The sequence below is a fragment of the Rhipicephalus sanguineus genome, chromosome 1 (genome assembly GCF_013339695.2).
Source record: "Rhipicephalus sanguineus isolate Rsan-2018 chromosome 1, BIME_Rsan_1.4, whole genome shotgun sequence".
Lineage (NCBI taxonomy): Eukaryota > Metazoa > Arthropoda > Arachnida > Ixodida > Ixodidae > Rhipicephalus > Rhipicephalus sanguineus.
In genome coordinates, this window is record NC_051176.1 from 30,043,811 (window position 1) to 30,062,240 (window position 18,430).

Below are 18,430 nucleotides of genomic sequence, written 5' to 3' on the forward strand. Positions count from 1 at the left end.
ATCATTTCACCGAAGCGCGGTACCGCGTCGTGGAGCCGATCATCCCTGGCTAGTTGGGTGCAGCGCGTCGCCTACTCAGCTTGCGGAGTCACTGCCGGGCCGCTTGCTGTATGCCGTATGCGCGCGTTTGTACGTTCTTCGTGCTTGCTTCACTCTGGACCGTGCACAGGTGTGGCGACTAGTCTCTTCGTTCAACGCGGGGAAAACAAGCATTTTGCAAGCAACGCGCACTCGACGTCTCCGCGATGCTCTCGTGGCCGTGCACGACGATGCGCGGCGCACTTGAGTTGTCACCTAGTCAAACACGCAGTATACGCTCGCTGTCAGTGCAGTGACGTTTCTCGGTGCCCGCGCCGCTCAACAACAGCGAGCTACTTTCGTTCCTACAAAACTCACTTTAAAGCGGTCTCGCACGACGCAGCGGCGGCGAACTTGCGAACGGCAGCATGGCGCGCTCGTACCGCCGCCAATCCGCAGTGTACGGCGTACGCCACACGCGCAGCCGAGCAGATACCTACAGATGACTGTGATAAGGTTGTCGGCTGTAAGTCATAATGGCACGTTTATCGACGGCTGCCACCTCGCCTTCGCTCTTTTCTGATGCTTATCCGCGAAGGCATCGCCGCAATCGCGCGGTAGTCGTAATCACAGATTTACCGGTCTCTGCCGTTACCGAAAAGACGGACGACCTTTTGCGGCACATCGTGGCGTCGACGAGTTTAGGGCGCAGTGAACCTTTTTGCGATGGAAAGTTATCGCGGTTATCACTACTTGCATTTATGCCTTCTTGCGTTCCAAGGCATTGTTTGGTTCACCGTAGGCGGTCGTAGCTGCAGAGAACGGCATCAGGAAAGGTTACCGTGCGAAAGCTGACCGCAAGGCTTTATGCTGCCTACTATTTTTTTTTCCTCACTGCCATTCTGCCACTGATAAACGACTGGAAAGTGAGCGACCTCGCTCGCAGCGTCCGAAATCTGCGTGCGATGCTCGCCGATCTGGGATATCTTAGTCACGAGTAAACCGGAGCGGGGCACACGCGAGCGCGCGCCCCTGTCACCATGACCGTGTCTGAAGTGTTCGTTGTAAAAGTAGGAGGCTTTGAAAAATGTTCGCTATATGTGGACGCAGCTTCAATGGTTAGCATAGGAAAATGGTAAGTGCACCCAAATATGGTCGTTATAACCGACAGATCGTTATATGTGGGATCGTTATAAGTGGGTTCGACTGTACTAGCGGGATCAGCTGGTAATAAAATAGTTGTTGAAAGTATAAATCATCATGCAACCATACCAACAAGCCCAAGTCGCCATCCTCATCTATTCAAACAGATCGCCGCAAAATGTACAGATACGTCTGTGTGTCAAAAATTGTGTTGCTGAGCGAGACACTGCTGAGGAGCTAAACTTATTCATTTACTCAACAGAAATTTCTCCTCTCAAGATGACGCGACGAAGGAAAACGTCATTGTCGGACATCCACGCCAGGCGCAAGAAGGCGGAGATCGTGGGGGCAGTCTCCAGTACACTTTCTGCGTCGACCTACTCTTCCTTCAATGCCCGTCTCGCGTCCTGTGTACATTAAAGCTGAAGAAACTGTTGCATGCGAAAACCCGACTCGAATGTGCATCTAGACAATCATTTTCCGGTAATTGCTTTCGCCGGGAAGAATAGTACGATGAGCACAAACACGCATGTGTACAAATTTGCACTTTAAAGCAACCCTTCGTTTTTTTTTTCTGTCAATTTGCTGTTTCGTGAACATGAGAGAACATACTTAAGACCTAAAAAACATGACAATGGCAACAATAGCTACATGTTCGCTCATTTAAGAGGTTGCGCGGAAATGTCAATTTGGGCACTTTGGCGGCTTTGTAACTCAGAGCTCACAAAAATAATACCACATGTTTTTACAGATTTAGTTATAGCATGCACTGGGCTTTTAATTCTGCGGAGATTTAAAGCAAATCAAAGCTGGCTTTTTTTTTAATTGCATTTCAAAGTATTCCATTTTTATAGACATGCCTTCACTTATGCATTTTTGGTTTGCATTTGACATCATTCTCGGCAATCATATTTAACACAATTGTTAAACTAATGTGTGGCAACTCTCTGGGAAATTTTGAAAATTCTGAATATTCAGTGACGGAGCGACACTTTGCTTTTTGGAGCGGATTCTGGAGCAGAGAAAATGCTAGTTTGGAGCAGCTATTGGTCTTGTCGGAGCATATGGCAAAATATTCCAAACGACTCCTGGAGTTTAAAACATCATTTAAACATCTCATAAATATTAATATTTATGATTAAACATCTTGCACATACAATAATCACTGCATGTTGCTATATAGAAACAAATAATTAACCAGTTGTATGGTCACTGAACGCCAAGTAAGATGAGCTACATATATTTAAAATACCAGTACTTGTGCCAGAAATAATATAAAAGTGATAAAGCTGAGCACAAATTTATAAAGGTAGCCGCAATCGCATGTAACTATCGCCAAAGCAGCAGTTTATAATCGGCACAAGATCAAAAAATTATGTTAGTTTCAATTTTACCAAAATAGCCAGCACTGAAAATTTAAAAAGAAACAGCTAAATGAGCTATACACTTAAAATGCCAGTTCTTGCAGCACAAATGATGTCAAAGCTGTTAAAGTGGTAAATGTAATCAGTATTATGTCGAACTGATCTCACATACATTTCACCAAAGTAGTCTGCTTGTCAGATATATATAGTGCCAGTACTTGTGGCATTGTCAATATGCTAGTACGCAGCTAGTATGCAAGCTGCATACTACAGTCAAACCTCGTTACAACAAACACCACATTAACAAACATTTCAAATTAACATACTTTTAAGAAATCCCGTGCCGACTGCTTACAGTTTCAATGTAAAAATATTTCACTACTACGAACTTCAGAATAACGAACATTTCAGAAAACGATCGTTATTTAATTCCTGTGTAATCTTAACAACACCTCAATACTACGAACTTATATCCCGAAATGCGAGGATTCTTAGATTTCAGTGTACCGGTCATGGCAGTCTGAGCTGTAAGGTAGCAGACGACGCAGCGCGATGAGCGGACACCCTCCCGCAAAAACCTGAGATGGCGCGGGAGGAGAGAGACGCGGGCGGAGAACTTTTTTTTTCCCCCTCTGTTGCGGAGGCGACAACGCATCAGGTTTTGTAAAGGCCCAACCACATGCATTGCACGCGACTTTCGAGCGAAGGCGACTGCGACAAACGGGCTCCGTCGCGACGGGAGCACCCACATGTTCGCAACAAAGTGTCACGGTTGCTCGATTGAAAACTATTGTGTGCACGCAGGCAAATTGCGAAAAAGAATTACAGAGTAGATGAATGACAACATGCCAAATTTATTATTTTCTTGTTTGAGATAAGGATGCCATAAAAGCGTTTCGTGACTTTCTTTTTTCTCAATCGTATGTTTAACCGCGACAGTAGTATCTGCTGTGATCCCATGGGGCGCCCGGAAACGTACGCTGCCTACGCTACGTCGCACTTTGCAAACTGCGTTATGTTGGGGTTAGTCCATGAGGCGCATCTCGACAACGTTTCCTCTTGCTGTCATAGAACGTTTAAGAAAAGCCGCAGCGCCTCACATCGTTGCTTCGCAGGGAGAAGGGCTACCTCACACGACGACGATGTTGACATTGCAGCAAGCTACCAACATCAAAAAACATCAAAACGAACCGAAACATCAAAACGAACCGTCGATCAAAATTAACGACAAAATACGGCCGCTGCCTCGCTCCCCGCGTGAGATGGGGCTGTAAAGAAGGTAGTCTATAACTTGCATTCCTTGAAGTACGCGCCGATTGGAAGCATCACGAACAAATTGCAAGCGAAGTGAGGGTTAGAGATGCTGCCATGTTGCCAGATATCGTCATGCTCACTTCCTGGCGACAAGCGACGTTTTCTGGCTTTTCAGAAACCTGCGACGCGACAAGCGACGGCGATGTATGGCCTTCCGCGACAGCAAATCCTGTCGGCCGTCGCTCGAACTCGCGTGCACGGAGTTGGGCCTTAAAGGATTGCAGCGATGACATGGACAACGATGTCACGGTAGCAGCCGAAGATCGCGACGAGTCCGTGTCGGCCAGAGATGCGTTGGACTACTTGAGGAAACTCCGCATATTCATAGAAAAAAGAGGAACAGCGACCGAAGCGGCGCATAAAAATGCGGACGGTCTAGAATCGTTCGTGACGCAGAGTTTGTGCTGCACCCGTCAAAAAACGCATCACGGACTATTTCAAATAAACGTGACTTGTCTGACGTTCACGTGTGCATTGTTGTGAGCAACGAGTTCAAGGACGTACCGTTGCAAAGGTAGGACGTTAGCGTTACTAAAATTCTATTGTTATGGTAGATTTTTGGGCTTTCACTAACGACGCTTCAGAATAGCAAACATTTTTCCACGGTCCCCTGAAGTTCGTTATAACGAGATTTCACTGTAGCATACGAAGAAGATAGTATACAGCTTGTTTTTGGTTTTGTTTAGTCTCACCGGATGGTGACACGGCTAAAGTTCATTGTTTTCAGTTTCCCAAAGCCATTTCGGAGAAGGTTTGAAGCAGTTACTAACAAATATTACACTTTGGAGCAGTATGGAGCAGCATTTCTCTTTTGGAGCATTTTGGAGCAATTGGAGCAGCACTTCGATCACCGAGTATTATAGACACAAAGTAAAAAAATCTGAAACTAGAGCATTATTGAGCAATGTGCCGTACTCTCAACTTTTTTCATGAATTACGGGCAACAAAACTGCAAGATAACTATTTGGTAACATACGTTACTCATAGTATGCCAAGAAAAATTTTAAGACTCACAGCTATGATATTGTCACGTGGTCGTGACGTCGACGAAGACAACAGGCAGCAAGTCCGAGATGAAACTGTTTATTTGGCCGAACTTGTGGCCGAGAAACTGAGAACTAGAACTACAGCAATACACGCTGTACAATGATAGCGGCGAACAGGGCGTCGTCCGTCGATCAACTGACAAGCGATCAAGCGCGTCGGCTTTTATACAGGCGCTATCGAACTTTCCAGCAATATCGCTGGTGGCGGCGTTATCTCTAGACAAAACTGGAACATTCGCGTGCGGGGTGCAATCTTAACAAACCGATCTACTACAATCGCGACGCTTCTAGAACACTACTTCGCGGACAGCGTCGAGCGTTGATAACCGTCCCTGCCGGTCAAACCCGAATACATCAAAACAAGACAAGAAGTGGGCGTGGCAATATGTTGTAGGACCTCGTCAAAATCCCATTTTCCAAAATTCGCAAAAGGTGGTTCTGCTGAGTGGAGACTTCCGAATTTTTTTTTTTACTCCTGCAAAAATTTTTTTGCGTGAAACTAAGAATGGTTTCATGGCCCTGTGAACTCAAACCGTCAGATATATTTTTTTCAGCGAATTAAAGGGGGTCTATGGACATGCACAGACGTTCTTATCTGAACAAAGCCATTTGTTTGTTAAAAAATATTTCCAGGTTTAAATGCAGCGTGCAGCAGTGACAACAGCCTTGTGAATCTCATTGTGTTACACACACACAATATCAAATGCAATAAATGTTCGCAACATGTATCGTATGTATTATATCATAGAGACAATTACTCCTCGATCCTGCTTTGTTTCTTACGCTCAGTAAAACCTGCAATGCAGCTTCATTTCAGGTGTCATTAACAGGAACAACACATTCACAGAACCAAACTGACAAAAACACTGCCATCAAGAGTTGTCGCATCATTCCAAGTTGAAAGAATTGTTTAGAACTATGGCGATTACAAAAGACCAATGTAATGCATGCCGGCAAACCAATGTGTCATATACGTTGAAATTCCATTGTACCGCATTACTGTCGAGATGTAAAGAGACCTACATCAGGCTCCTAATTCCTACATTACAAAGACCAACCTTCGCACAGCCAATTGCAATGGACAAAAACTAACCGTGCCGGAGCGGTCCGGGGCCTGTCACAGTCAGCCCAGTCAAGCTCGAGTGGCTCAAGCATTGACGCCACAGCAGCAGCCAGGTCTTGACCAGGCTGTCGTTCACAGTCAGGAGGCAGGCAGGGCAGGCAAGCCTGCTCTTGACGACCCACAGGGGGCAGAACCTGCAACCAGCGGCCCACATGATCAGGTGCCCTTGGCAGAATACAGGCATGCAATGATTTGAGAGCATGGGGCAAGAAACATTTAGGAGGGGAAACTCGCATAGAACGGGTGTCCGCGGGCGACCAGGTAACATCACAAAAATAGCATGCACCAGCGAGGCACTTCAACTAGTGGTGCCTTGCAACGAGGAGCCGCAACCACGGTGCAGGCAAATTTTTTTTTTTAAATGTGAAGGTGCGCGAGCAGGTTTAGGCAAGCACATCCGCACGTGCCCTTTTGCAGCGTTCGAGAGCAGACAACAGCGGCGTTCCTGTCCGCAGACAATTTCTTTCTTCGCTTTTTTTTTCATCAGTTTCTGCGAGCTTACGCAAGGAGTCCACGGCGACGGAGCAAGAAACAAATGCGGCCGAAAGCACTTCGCGTCCACGTTTAGTGTGACTGCGGCGAAGTGGGAGCAACACATGCGACTGGTTCCCATAACAACCAAAACGCCGCCAATTTCGTTGTCTGTAACGAGATGCCGCTAGCATGATGTGGCTCTTTGGGAATGTGATATCTGGTCACCTGCAGTGGCGTTACAGCTCCTAAATGTTTCTAACTCCGTGCTTGAGAGTCCAGCAAAAGGACCATCAGCATAACTGCTAAATCTTGAAACAACATTCAAGCGCCATGAAAATTTTGTTATAACCAGTAATTGTTGTAACGAGGTTGCACCAAAAAAAAAAGGAGGGGGGGAGTGCTTCTGTCACTGATGGCAATGTGGCTAGTGCCCCTCCCCTCTTCTTTCGGAGTGTGGATTATCATAGCTCGCTTAACCCTTTGAGAGTCGAATGTTTTCGCAAAATCCAGTCCAAAAACGTGTAATTTTTTTATTGCTGAAATAAATTCTTCAAACGATTCTATTTGAGAAAAAAATTGTCTAAAACTTTTTTCGTGACCGTAAAGCAACAAAGAAATCATTTTTGTTACATAGACATGGTTTATTCAAAGTAAAATCAAGCAAAATCCTATTAAAAGCTTCATCAGTTTTTTATAAATAAAAATCATGCATTGTATTACACATAGCTCACAGACATCCAAAAATAAGCCCACCAGAGTACTTTTCCAGTTAAAAATGTTCGTGCTCTAACACTAAAAGCTTTTCAGCGTTCTTTGAAGCATGGCTCGCCACGCACGCTTTTCAGATGTCGCTCTTTGATTGTCATCGGGGTCTGAACTCGTCAAAAAATCCTCGTCTGACAAACTGAAATCCAATGAATCGGATTCTGATTCGGCACTTAGGGAACAGCACGCATCGGAAGAATCGCTGCTCGACTCACCGGCAGCAGAGCAACCGGCGCACTTCCATGGCGTAAGCGAACTGAGTCAATGAGCGCACGAAGAAAACTTTATGGTTGTGCGCCAATCCGGAAAGCAAAACAAGTGAAGCACATGCAAAGCAAGAGAAATGATTGAAAAAGCGCACGCTTTAAACCAGCTGCACCGCAAACGCGCTCGGATGGGCGAGCGATAGCCGGCGCGCAGTTTTGGGAAGCAAAAAAAAAAAAAATACAACTGAGAGACAAGGGTGCATGAAAAAAATTCCACGTATTCCCGTAGTGTGGCAGCACAGGCCAAGCAAGAGAAATGATTGAAAAAGGCGCGCGTTTAAAAAATAAACGCTATGCCGTACATGTACGACGAAAACCCTTTGGTGCCAGGAAGCTTCTGCCGTACATGTACGGCGAAAACCCTCAAGGGGTTAAAGATCAGGGCATGTCACCCCTACCTGTGCTTCACAATAATACGCAGTCTGCACGTTGCAAGGAAGCCGGCCTCTGTGTTCTTCTTGATCAGTTTAAACATGATTTTTTCATAGTTATGCTTACAGAAACGTGGTACCGTGATGACTCTGACGTTATCAGTATCGAAGGTTATGATCCAGTATACATAAATAGAAAAATAAGAGCTGGTGTCGGTGTATGTATGTACCTTAAACATGAAATGAGATGTGAATTTCTAAATGAATGGTCTCAATGCTCGGATATTGAAGTTGTACAGCGTAGACCGCTTATAACGTAAGTCGCGGGAGTCGCGAATATCCGCACTATAAGCGGTACCACACTACAACCAAAACAACATTTTTGAAAGGTTGCACGTGTGCAAAACATGACCAACACGCAGGCGCGCGATTCCGACTATCGAGGCACGCGACTGCGACGTAAGTTTGCATCTGCTTACATTTTAAAATGTTGAACGGTTAGCCTCCGCGGACCTGCGTTGGCAGACATAACGAACGCGGAAAAAATGCGCCGTCACGGGAAGCTGCCGCGGTAACACACTGCGCATGCGCGATGTCGAAAACGGTGGCGACCACAAACCACCACTCGAATGTTTCGCACGCACGCCAGCGTTTTCGTTAAAGATGCAAGTCACCCCTTCTAAATGCAACAACTGCAAAATGTTTCATTGACTCGGCACCAAACCGCAACTTCTGTAGTCCGCGGCCGCCGACATGGCAGCTAGCACTTGTTAGGCCTAGCGTGCGCGTTGCAACTTGGCATGCAGTCTCGAGAAGCTTGCCCTAGACAACACGGAAATCGGGCGTAGAAGATCGCACTCGCGAGCCGAGGGAGTTTCGGTTCACCGTCGGGAGAACAGCCGTGGCAACTATCCTGAAAAAGTATTTCAAGCTTGTAAGTCCGCCTGTTGGTGGCAAAGGCGAAAGCGCAATCGCGCCTCAAAGCATTGTTACTTGCGGGGGAATCGAGATTGCACGCGCGATATCTGCGCTCTATGACGAAGCAACTATTTTCCCGACGGAGACAAACAGCGGTAACGCGCTCTTGATGCGGACGCGGGTGCCCGTACATAGCGGAGTGCGCGCGCCAAGCGGCCGAAGTAAAGGGGGCAAAAGCCTCTCCATCGGATACGCAACCGCTCCCCCTCCTCAAACCACGCACCCGCGCCGGGCTGCTGCCCCCACCGCCGTCCCTTTTTTTTTTCTCCCCCCCCCTCTTTGTTCGTTCGTTCCGCGTCCCCTCCTCCTTCGTAACGCCGTCGCCGCTCTGTCCACCGCCGGCGCATCTCCGCTGAAAAGCACGCTCGCTCCCTCGCATCTCTGAGAACGTTCCGGCAGCCAGACTATAACCGGTCTGTCATCTCGGGGGACTGCACAGTAAGCGGTATGCGTATACATGGAGTTCTATGGGAGGGTAAACGGGAGTCAGAAAAAACCGCATTATAGCCGGTACTGCACTGTAAGCGGTTACGTTATAAGTGGTCTGAGCTGTGTCTGTTAAAGTGAAAAACTGTGTTTGGTGGCAGTGTACAGACCACCCGATGGTAATATTAACAATAGTATGCAGTTCTTAGATAACATGTTTTCTTTTGCTAATGGCCGTAATTATAAACTCATATTGGGAGGTGACTTGAATGTTGATATGTTAGCAAACACAAATAAGCAAAAGGATCTTTCCACACTTCTTGATTCTCACTTTTAATCAAATGTTATTGCCACTCCCACTCGTATTACTCAATCAAGTGCAACACTAATAGACCTGCTCGTAACAAACTTGTCCTCTGAATCCATATTTTCAGGCACTATATCCACCGCTATTAGTGACCACCTCCCTGTATTCTTTATTGCCCCCAAATCCCATTATCAGCCTCAACAGCCCACTTCTGGTATATATTATCGACCTGTTAATTCAGAATCTCTGTCGCACTTTCGTGAAGAACTTGAGCAAACGAATTGGGTGGAGTTATTTTCTTTGTCCTCTGCTGATTTAGCTTATGACAATTTTATGCGAACGTTCAGTTCAGTTTACAACAAACGTTTTCCTCTTAGGGCTTTCAAAAAGCCAAAGCATGCTCGCAAACCTTGAATGACTATGGAGATTCTAAAAATTATGATTAAAGAAAAAGCAGCGTGGAGAGATGGGCGAGTTGGTACGAGTTCAATCTGGTCGAACGAGACACAAACTGCGCTCGTTCACGACCTTCTCTTCGTGTCTCGTCCCACCGCATAGTTAGACCAGAATGATGAAAGCGAAATCCAGATGATTTGAAGATGTTTAAAAAACAGAAATTCAGTTATTAAATTACAACAGCAAGCAAAACAACATTATAACTATTCCATGTTCGAGGGCGTAACAGATACCAAACAAATGTGGAATAGCAGAGACTTTGTCTGGGCAAGTTGGTGCAACATTTGCAAAGTAGAACAGCATGAAGGACGAGACGAAAGACACATTAACCATAGCACTCATCCCACAGCACATTAACCACACAATACCACAGCACGTTAACCACATACCTCGTCCTGTGGTTAATGTGTCTTTTGTCTCGTCCTTCGTGCTGTTCTATTTTGCAAATGTGAAATAAGTTTCACTCCATCATATCTCCAGGTAGAGCTATAAATAACTTGTAACTTGTAGTTGACAATGAATTTACTAAAGATAAGGAGTTAGTGGATAAATTTAATGAATACTTCGTATCTAACTGAAAGCACACATCAAGCAAGTGCCTTCGAGTACTTACCAGTGCCGCTCAAGGAATCTATTTTTTTGCCCAACAGATGAAGAAGAGGTAATAAGAGTATTTAAAAGCTTCAAGATGACTAAGAGCGAGGATTTAATTGGGCTAAAAATGGAACCTATTAAACATGTTGTTGATCTACTTAGCCCATGTCTGACACACATTTACAACCTTTCCTTAAAAATTCGTTTTCCCACAGGATATAAAGAATGCTAAGATGACGGTAATCTATAAAATGGAGATAAAAACGTTTTAACTAATTACAAGCTCATTTCCATTCTCCCGATTTTCTCCAAAGGACTTGAAAAAATTATTCATATTACACTATCAGACTTCTTTAACAAACATTCTGTTATAACTCAATCACAATATGGTTTTAGATCAGGTCTTTCAACCGAAAGCACCCTTCTGTTTCAAAAAGAATTTATTCTAAAAAATATCGAAGCCAAAAAAATAACACTGGGGATATTTTTAGATATATCGAAGGCCTTCGACAAGATTAACCACGATACGTTATTAGGAAAACTACAGTGTTACGGAATTCGTGGTGTAGCCTTCAATCTAATCCAGAGCTATTTAAAAAACAGACACCAGTGTGTATCTATAAGCAGGACAATCACTTCTGTGCAAACTGTTAAATGTGGTGTTCCCCAAGGCAGCATATTGGGGCCACTTTTGCGTATCACATTTATAAACGATATTGTACATGTTGACCCTTCAGCCCAATACATCATCTATACAGATGATGCAAGTCTATTCTTTTCAGGTACAAACATAAATCATCTCGTGAATGTAGCTAACTCCACATTACGAACTGCTCCAAAACAAAAGCTGTTCTTTTTCGCTCCAAGAGGTCACTAGTTCCTATAATCTTATGTTAAACAACAGCAAAATTGAATTCTGTTCTACCGCAAAACCTTTAGGCGTTTTTCATGAACGTATGAAATGGGATCACCAAACGGATCTTTTGTACAATAAGTAGAGCTGTGCAAATAGCAAAATTTTGGGTGCAAAGCGAATTCGAATAATAAAGATTGAGTGCAAATTGAATCAAATAATTTTCGAATATTTTTCAAATATTTTTCTAATACTTCGAAGCGAAATTACGGAAAAAAGTTGCAGAGGATCTTTAAGTATGTTCTCACGAGACAGGAACAATTACAAGTCACTAACATGGTCAAAGAACAGATTTATTCGTAAGGGGGATACAGCTTTCGTATCGCGAAAAATAAAAAAAGATCTATTTTCGAAAGTAGCATTTTCAGTTTCTGTAGCCTTTTTCCGATTCCAAAATATTGTCACTGAAAACTACGTACAAGTGCAGTAAAAAATTTGTTGTGCTTGCCGAGGTGGCGAAAATTATTGTGGAAATCGAAAAAAAAAAGAAAGAAAGAAAAGCTACGTTTAAGAAGAAATTATAGCTCCGCAATGGCGCAACTGGGCGCCGTCATCTTGGGCTCGTCAGAAAGAGCATTTCTCCATCTTCAAAGTTCCCGCTTCAGCTAGGTCCTCCATTCAGAAAAAAGTGTACAGAAAGGAAATGTTTGAAGTTCGTTCCGAGGCCTTCGATTAGCTGCATCCGCCATGTTGCTCCAGCATGCCTCAACATTGGTCCGATCCTCGCTCTGCTGCTTGCACGTCGCAAGGTCACGGTTGTCTAAAATCGCGCTACTTAGTACGCGTTCGCACTTGTTCTGTGTTCACAGGTCGACGATCATTTAGAATACAGTCGAACCCACCTATAACAATCCCACATATAACGATCTATCGGTTATAACGACCATATTTGGGTGCACTTACGATTTTCCTATGCTAACCATTGAAGCTGCGTCCACATATAGCGAACATTTTTCAAAGCCTCCTACTTTTACAATGAACACTTCAGACACGGTCGCGGTAAAAATACGGCGCATATGAAGTGAAAAAAAGTTAAAACAGGCCTTCTAAAGCATGAGAGGGGCGCGTGCCCCGCTCCAGTTTACTCACGACTAAGATATTCCTGATCAGCGAGCACCGCGTGCAGATTTCGGACGCTACGAGCGAGGTCGCTCACTTTCCAGCCTTTTTCTTCAGTGGCAGAATGGCAGTGATGAAAAAAAAAGATAGTAGGCAGCATGAAGCCTTGCGGTCAGCCTTCACACGGTGACCTTTCCTGACGTCGTTCTCCGCAGCTACGACCGCCTACAATGAACCAAACAATGCCTTGAAACACAAGAAGGCATAAATGCAAGAAGTGATAACCGCGATAACTTTCCATCACTGCGTCCCTAAACTCGTCGTCGCCACAATGTGCCGCAAAAGGTCGTCCGTCTTTTTGGTAACGGCAGAGACCGGCCGATCGGTGATTACGACTTTCGTGCGATTGCGGCGATGCCTTCGCGGATAAGCATCAGAAAAGAGCGAAGGCGAGGTGGCAGCCGTTGATGAACGTCCCATTATGACTTATAGCCGACAACCTTATCACAATCATCTGTAGAAATCTGCTCGGCTGCGCGTGTGGCGTACGCCATACGCTGCGGATTGACGGCGGTACGAGCGCGCCATGCTGCCGTTCGCAAGTTCGCCACCGCCGCGTCATGCGAGACCGCTTTAAAGTGCGCATCGCTTTGTAGAAACGAAAGTAGCTCGCTGTTGGCGCGGCCACCGAGAAATGTCAATGCACTGACAGCGATTGTATACTGCGTGTTTGACTATGTGATTTATATGTGACAACTCAAGTGCGCCGCGCAGCGTCATGCAGGGCCGCGAGAGCATCGCGGAGACGTAGAGTGCGCGTCGCTTGCAAAATGTTTGTTTTCGCCGCATTGAACGAAGAGGCTAGTCGTCGCACCTGTGCACGGTCCGGAAGAACGTACGAACGCACGCATACGGCATACAGCAAGCGGCCCGGCAGTGACTCCGCGAGCCGAGTAAGCGACGCGCTGCACGCCACTAGCCAGGGATGATCGGCTCCACGTCGCGGTACCACGCTTCGGTGAAACGGTCTCTCATTGCAAAGGTGGTTAATTCCCTCGTGAGCACACAGCGGGCGTCGCTTCACGACACGAAAAGGCTTAGCTTGTCACCGAAGGGGCTGTTAGCGCTTTAATAAAGGTGCAAAGAAAAAAAAAAAGGCTTGGCCGCTAAGCGCACGTTTTTAAGGGAGAGTCCATATACAACGAACTACTGATATAACGACCACTTTTCGCGACACTTTCGAGTTCGTTATAAATGGGTTCGACTGTATAATTACGCTTTAGATTAGCAGCTGCAAGCATCGAATTACGATAGTGCGCCGCACTTGTCGGGAACATCGAAGAGTTGCGTCTCAAACCGACTGTTCTGCTTATCAGCATTTTGCACCTCATGACGAAGACCATTGCGGGATGACTCTTCGTACTCGCGACCAAGCATGACGTACTTTGAAACATTTGGCACAGCGGCCACGCACATCGCGACCGAGCTTACTATAGTCGTGGTTAGGCCTAACTCCGCTCATGGCGCCAATGTACGAGATGAATCCGAACATAAGAGTACTGTTACAACAGACTTATGTAAATGCTGAATGGGACTGTTATAACTGGAGAGAATTACAAGTCACAAACATGGTCAAAGAACGGATTTATTCTTAATGGGGGGCCAAAAAAAATGCAATTTTTAGAAAATCACATTTTCAGTTTCTGTAGGCCTTTCTCACATTCCAAAATATCTTCACTGAAAACTACGTAGAAGTGCTGTAAAAAATTTCTTGCGTCTGCCGACTTGGCGAAAATTGGAGAAATAGCAAAAAAAAAAGTGTTTGTTAAAATTATAGCTCAGAAATGGCACAACCAGGCGCCACCATTTTGGGCTCGTCGTAAGAGCATTTCTCCGTGTTCAAGTTCTCCGTTTGAGCTAGCTCCTCCATTCAGTAACAAGCGTACAAAATGCACATGCTTGAAGTTCAATTCAAGGCCTCCGATTGGCTGCTTCTGCCGTGTTGCTCGAGCACCTGCCAGCACGCCTCGCCATTGGTTCGATGCTCGCTTCGGGAGCGTTGTCTGCTGCAAGGCGATGGACTGGGCTAGTTGGTCCATGTCGAATTGGATAAAAACCAGCGGGAAACACGGACCACAAAGAAAGAACACGCTTGTGCGTTGCGAGGTCATGGCTGTCGAAAATTGCGCTGCTTAGTGACGTGTTCACACTCGTTCTGTGTTCACGGGTCGACGATAATTTAGAATATAATTACGCTTTAGTTTGGCAGCTGCAAGCGGAAGCTCAATAATCAGATTACGATAGCGCACCGCACTCGTCGCGAACATCGCAGACGTGCGACTGTAATAGCATTGACTCATTGGAACCGTTGTTAGAGGTTCCGCTTATCAGCACTTCGGAGCTTATGACGAAGACCACCGCGGGACAACTCTTTGTACTCTCGATCGAGCATGACGTACTTTGAAACATCGGGCATCGCGGCCACGCACATCGCAACAGAGCTTTCTACTTGATGTCGTAGATAGGCCTAACTCCGTTCACGGTACCTATGTACGAGACGAATCCGAACTTTGCGGGCAAGAACATCGCGCTACCGGACATGTGAAAGCGAAGAAGCCGCAATGTGCTTTGTCGCAAGCAACAAATCGTGCTGGCTTCTCAGATCCACAGATGGGCATTTTGCACATCGCCAGCGGACCCCCCAGCCAAGCTCGTCGCGCAGCGACCGCTCGGAGAAGCGGTGGCAGCGGCTGGCAATTTCGCGCGTCAGCATGCCAAAACACAACACCCAGCACACTGCGCATTGATTTTTTGTCGCTACAGCTATGTATAGCTGATGATTGACAGACCGGAGATCGGCAGCCTCGTTTGCACTGTTCCCGTCCCAAAAGTATGCTAAGCGATGTTTGAAGTCTCAAGTTACCGAGTTTGGGATGTCCGTGGTCGAAAAGTTTGCTGTAAAGGAGTCCTGACCACCTTGCTGGCCTGAAATTTTAGTCAATTATATCCGAATGTCCGTTGTACCAGAATCCGTTGCAAACGAAGCTCAATCAATGGAACAAATATGGAGGTCGGCATAACGCTGCAAATTGGTATGTAGTATCCGAATGTCCGTTGTAAACAGATCCGTTGCAACGAGGTTATACTGTATTTTCCAGAAGTTCGAATACTTCGAATAGTAAAATTTCGGTGTGAATCGAATCGAATAGCAAACAATATTCGAAAAATATTCGAAAGTTTGAATATTCGCACACCCCTAACAATAAGCTCTGCAAGGTCCTAGGCGTACTGAGGAAACGTCAGCGTGTATTACCAGTTGCTCAAAAACTTTTGATATTTAATGCACTCTTATATCACATCTGCGTTATTGAAACTCAATTTGGGGTAATGGAACAAAGGAAATCTATAAACAATCTCATCGTACAAAAAAAAGGCTCTACGTTCTGTTGCAAACCATCCTTTTAAAACCCACACTTCACAAATCTTCGTTAAATATAAAACAATCAAATCAGACATGCTCTACGAATACTCCTTATTAATCTCCTTCAGGTCTGACACCATTAAAAGTCGCGGTTATATACACAGTTTAACTAATCTGCAACCAAATCCTTCTATGCGCCTAAATCGACACTACGGTTTTGAGGCACTGTGTTATTGTTTGCCAAATACTCTAATTTAAAAATTACTTGTGAAAATGTACGTATTCTCTCTAATTTTACTATTTTAAATATGCTTTAAATATTTCCGTAATAACATTTCTTTTTTGTAGAACTCTTTTTAATGTATAGCATGTGCATTGTGGGTTTGAATTGTGTTTAAATTTACTTTGCTTTTGCCGTCGTGTTTGCCACAGTGAATCTTGGAAGTGGGGCATTGTCAAGCTGTTTTCATGCAGCTTTTTTTCCCTGTCCCAACCATTTACTCTAAAAGTGAATGTGGTAAATAAACTCAACTCAACTCAACAGTACAGCGCTGCTTTCAAGCGGCAAGCGATCCTCTACACAGAGTCGGAAAGCAACGTTGCAGCAGGGCACAAGTTCAATGTGACAGAAAGGTACGTGAGGAAATGGAGAAAACAAAGGACCAAGATCTTCACGTGCGCTGCTACACGTCGTTCCTTTCGCGGACTGAAGTCTGGACGACACCCTGCCGTTGAGGAGGCAGTTCGAGATTGGGTTCACGACCAGAGAAGCAAGTGCCTGAGTGCTTGCTACGACGATATTGAAGCAAACGCACGTACTGTCACGAAGGATGTGTGCATCCCGCAAATCGAGTTCAAAGTATCCAAGAAATGGGTCATGAACTGCATGAAACGGAACAGCCTGAGCCTAAGACGATGCTCAAGTGTATGCCAAAGGTTGCCCGAAGCAATATACGGTACTTGAAAACACTGAATGTAGTAGACTTACAATGGGGGCGAGACGACAAGAAAAAGCATTTATTTCGCTCAGCTTGATAAAAACTATGCTTTCAAGTAGAGTATTAACACTAACCATACAAGCACCTGATTTCGCAGGCTCAAAAAAATCCTCATAGAGATATTGCTACCACATTTTAATGATAAAACTGTAGCACACTCCTATGATGGCGATTACAAAAAAAAAAAAAAAGAGAGACAAGCACAGTTTTCCTTCAAAAGAATGTAAAATTTATTCTCCTGGCAGTTCATTTTCTTCTATGAGCCTATTTTGCTGGCTCTAAGGTCAATCTTGTACAGCATAGACCGCTTATAACGTAAGTCGCCGGAGTCGCAAATATCCGCACTATAAGCGGTACCGCACTATAACCAAAACAACATTTTTGAAAGGTTGCACGTGTGCAAAACATGACCAACAGGCAGGCGCGAGATTCCGACTATCGAGGCATGCGACTGGGACGTAAGTTTGCATCTGCTTACATTTGAAAATGTTGAACGGTTAGCGTTAGCGGACCTGCGGTGCCGACATAACGAACGCGGAAAAAATGCGCCGTCACGGGAAGTCACCGCGGTATCGCACTGCGCGTGCGCGATGTCAGAAACGGTGGCGACCACAAACCACCGAGTGTTTCACACGCACGCCCGCCCGCGTTTTCGTTAGAGATGTAAGTCACCCCTTCTAAATGCAACAACTGCAAAATGTTTCATTGACTCGGCAGCAAACCGCAACTTCTGTAGTCCGCGGCCGCCGACATGGCAGCTAGCGCTTGTTAGGCCTAGCGTGCGCGTTGCAACTTGGCATGCCGTCGCGAGAAGCTTGCGCTAGACAACACGGAGATCGGGCGTAGAATAGATCGCACTCGCGAGCTAAACCGAGGGCATCACGCGTGAAACGAAGTTTCAGTTCGCTGTCGGGAGAACAGCCGCGGCAACTATCCTGAAAAAGTATTTCAAGCTTGTAAGTCCGCCTGTTGGTGGCAAAGGCGAAAGCGCAATCGCGCCTCAAAGCATTGTTACTTGCGGGGGAATCGAGATTGCACGCGCGATATCTGCGCTCTATGACGAAGCAACTATTTTCCCGACGGAGACAAACAGCGGTAACGCGCTCTTGATGCGGACGCGGGTGCCCGTACATAGCGGAGTGCGCGCGCCAAGCGGCCGAAGTAAAGGGGGCAAAAGCCTCTCCATCGGATACGCAACCGCTCCCCCTCCTCAAACCACGCACCCGCGCCGGGCTGCTGCCCCCACCGCCGTCCCTTTTTTTTTTCTCCCCCCCGCTCTTTGTTCGTTCGTTCCGCGTCCCCTCCTCCTTCGTAACGCCGTCGCCGCTCTGTCCACCGCCGGCGCATCTCCGCTGAGAAGCACGCTCGCTCCCTCGTATCTCTGAGAACGTTCC

The 18,430-nt window shown here is 45.8% G+C and overlaps 1 protein-coding gene across 7 annotated transcripts in view; it reads right to left on the reverse strand.

Annotated features, from left to right (window-relative positions):
* The window catches only part of LOC119390037 (AN1-type zinc finger protein 4), a 160,680-nt gene that overhangs the window by 60,009 nt on the left and 82,241 nt on the right, over positions 1-18,430 (reverse strand). For all 7 annotated transcript variants that reach the window (XM_049413871.1, XM_049413865.1, XM_049413861.1 and 4 more), the window contains one exon: positions 5,979-6,142. In XM_049413871.1, the coding sequence (XP_049269828.1) occupies positions 5,979-6,142 (164 nt within the window). The remainder of the gene's footprint in view (positions 1-5,978; positions 6,143-18,430) is intronic.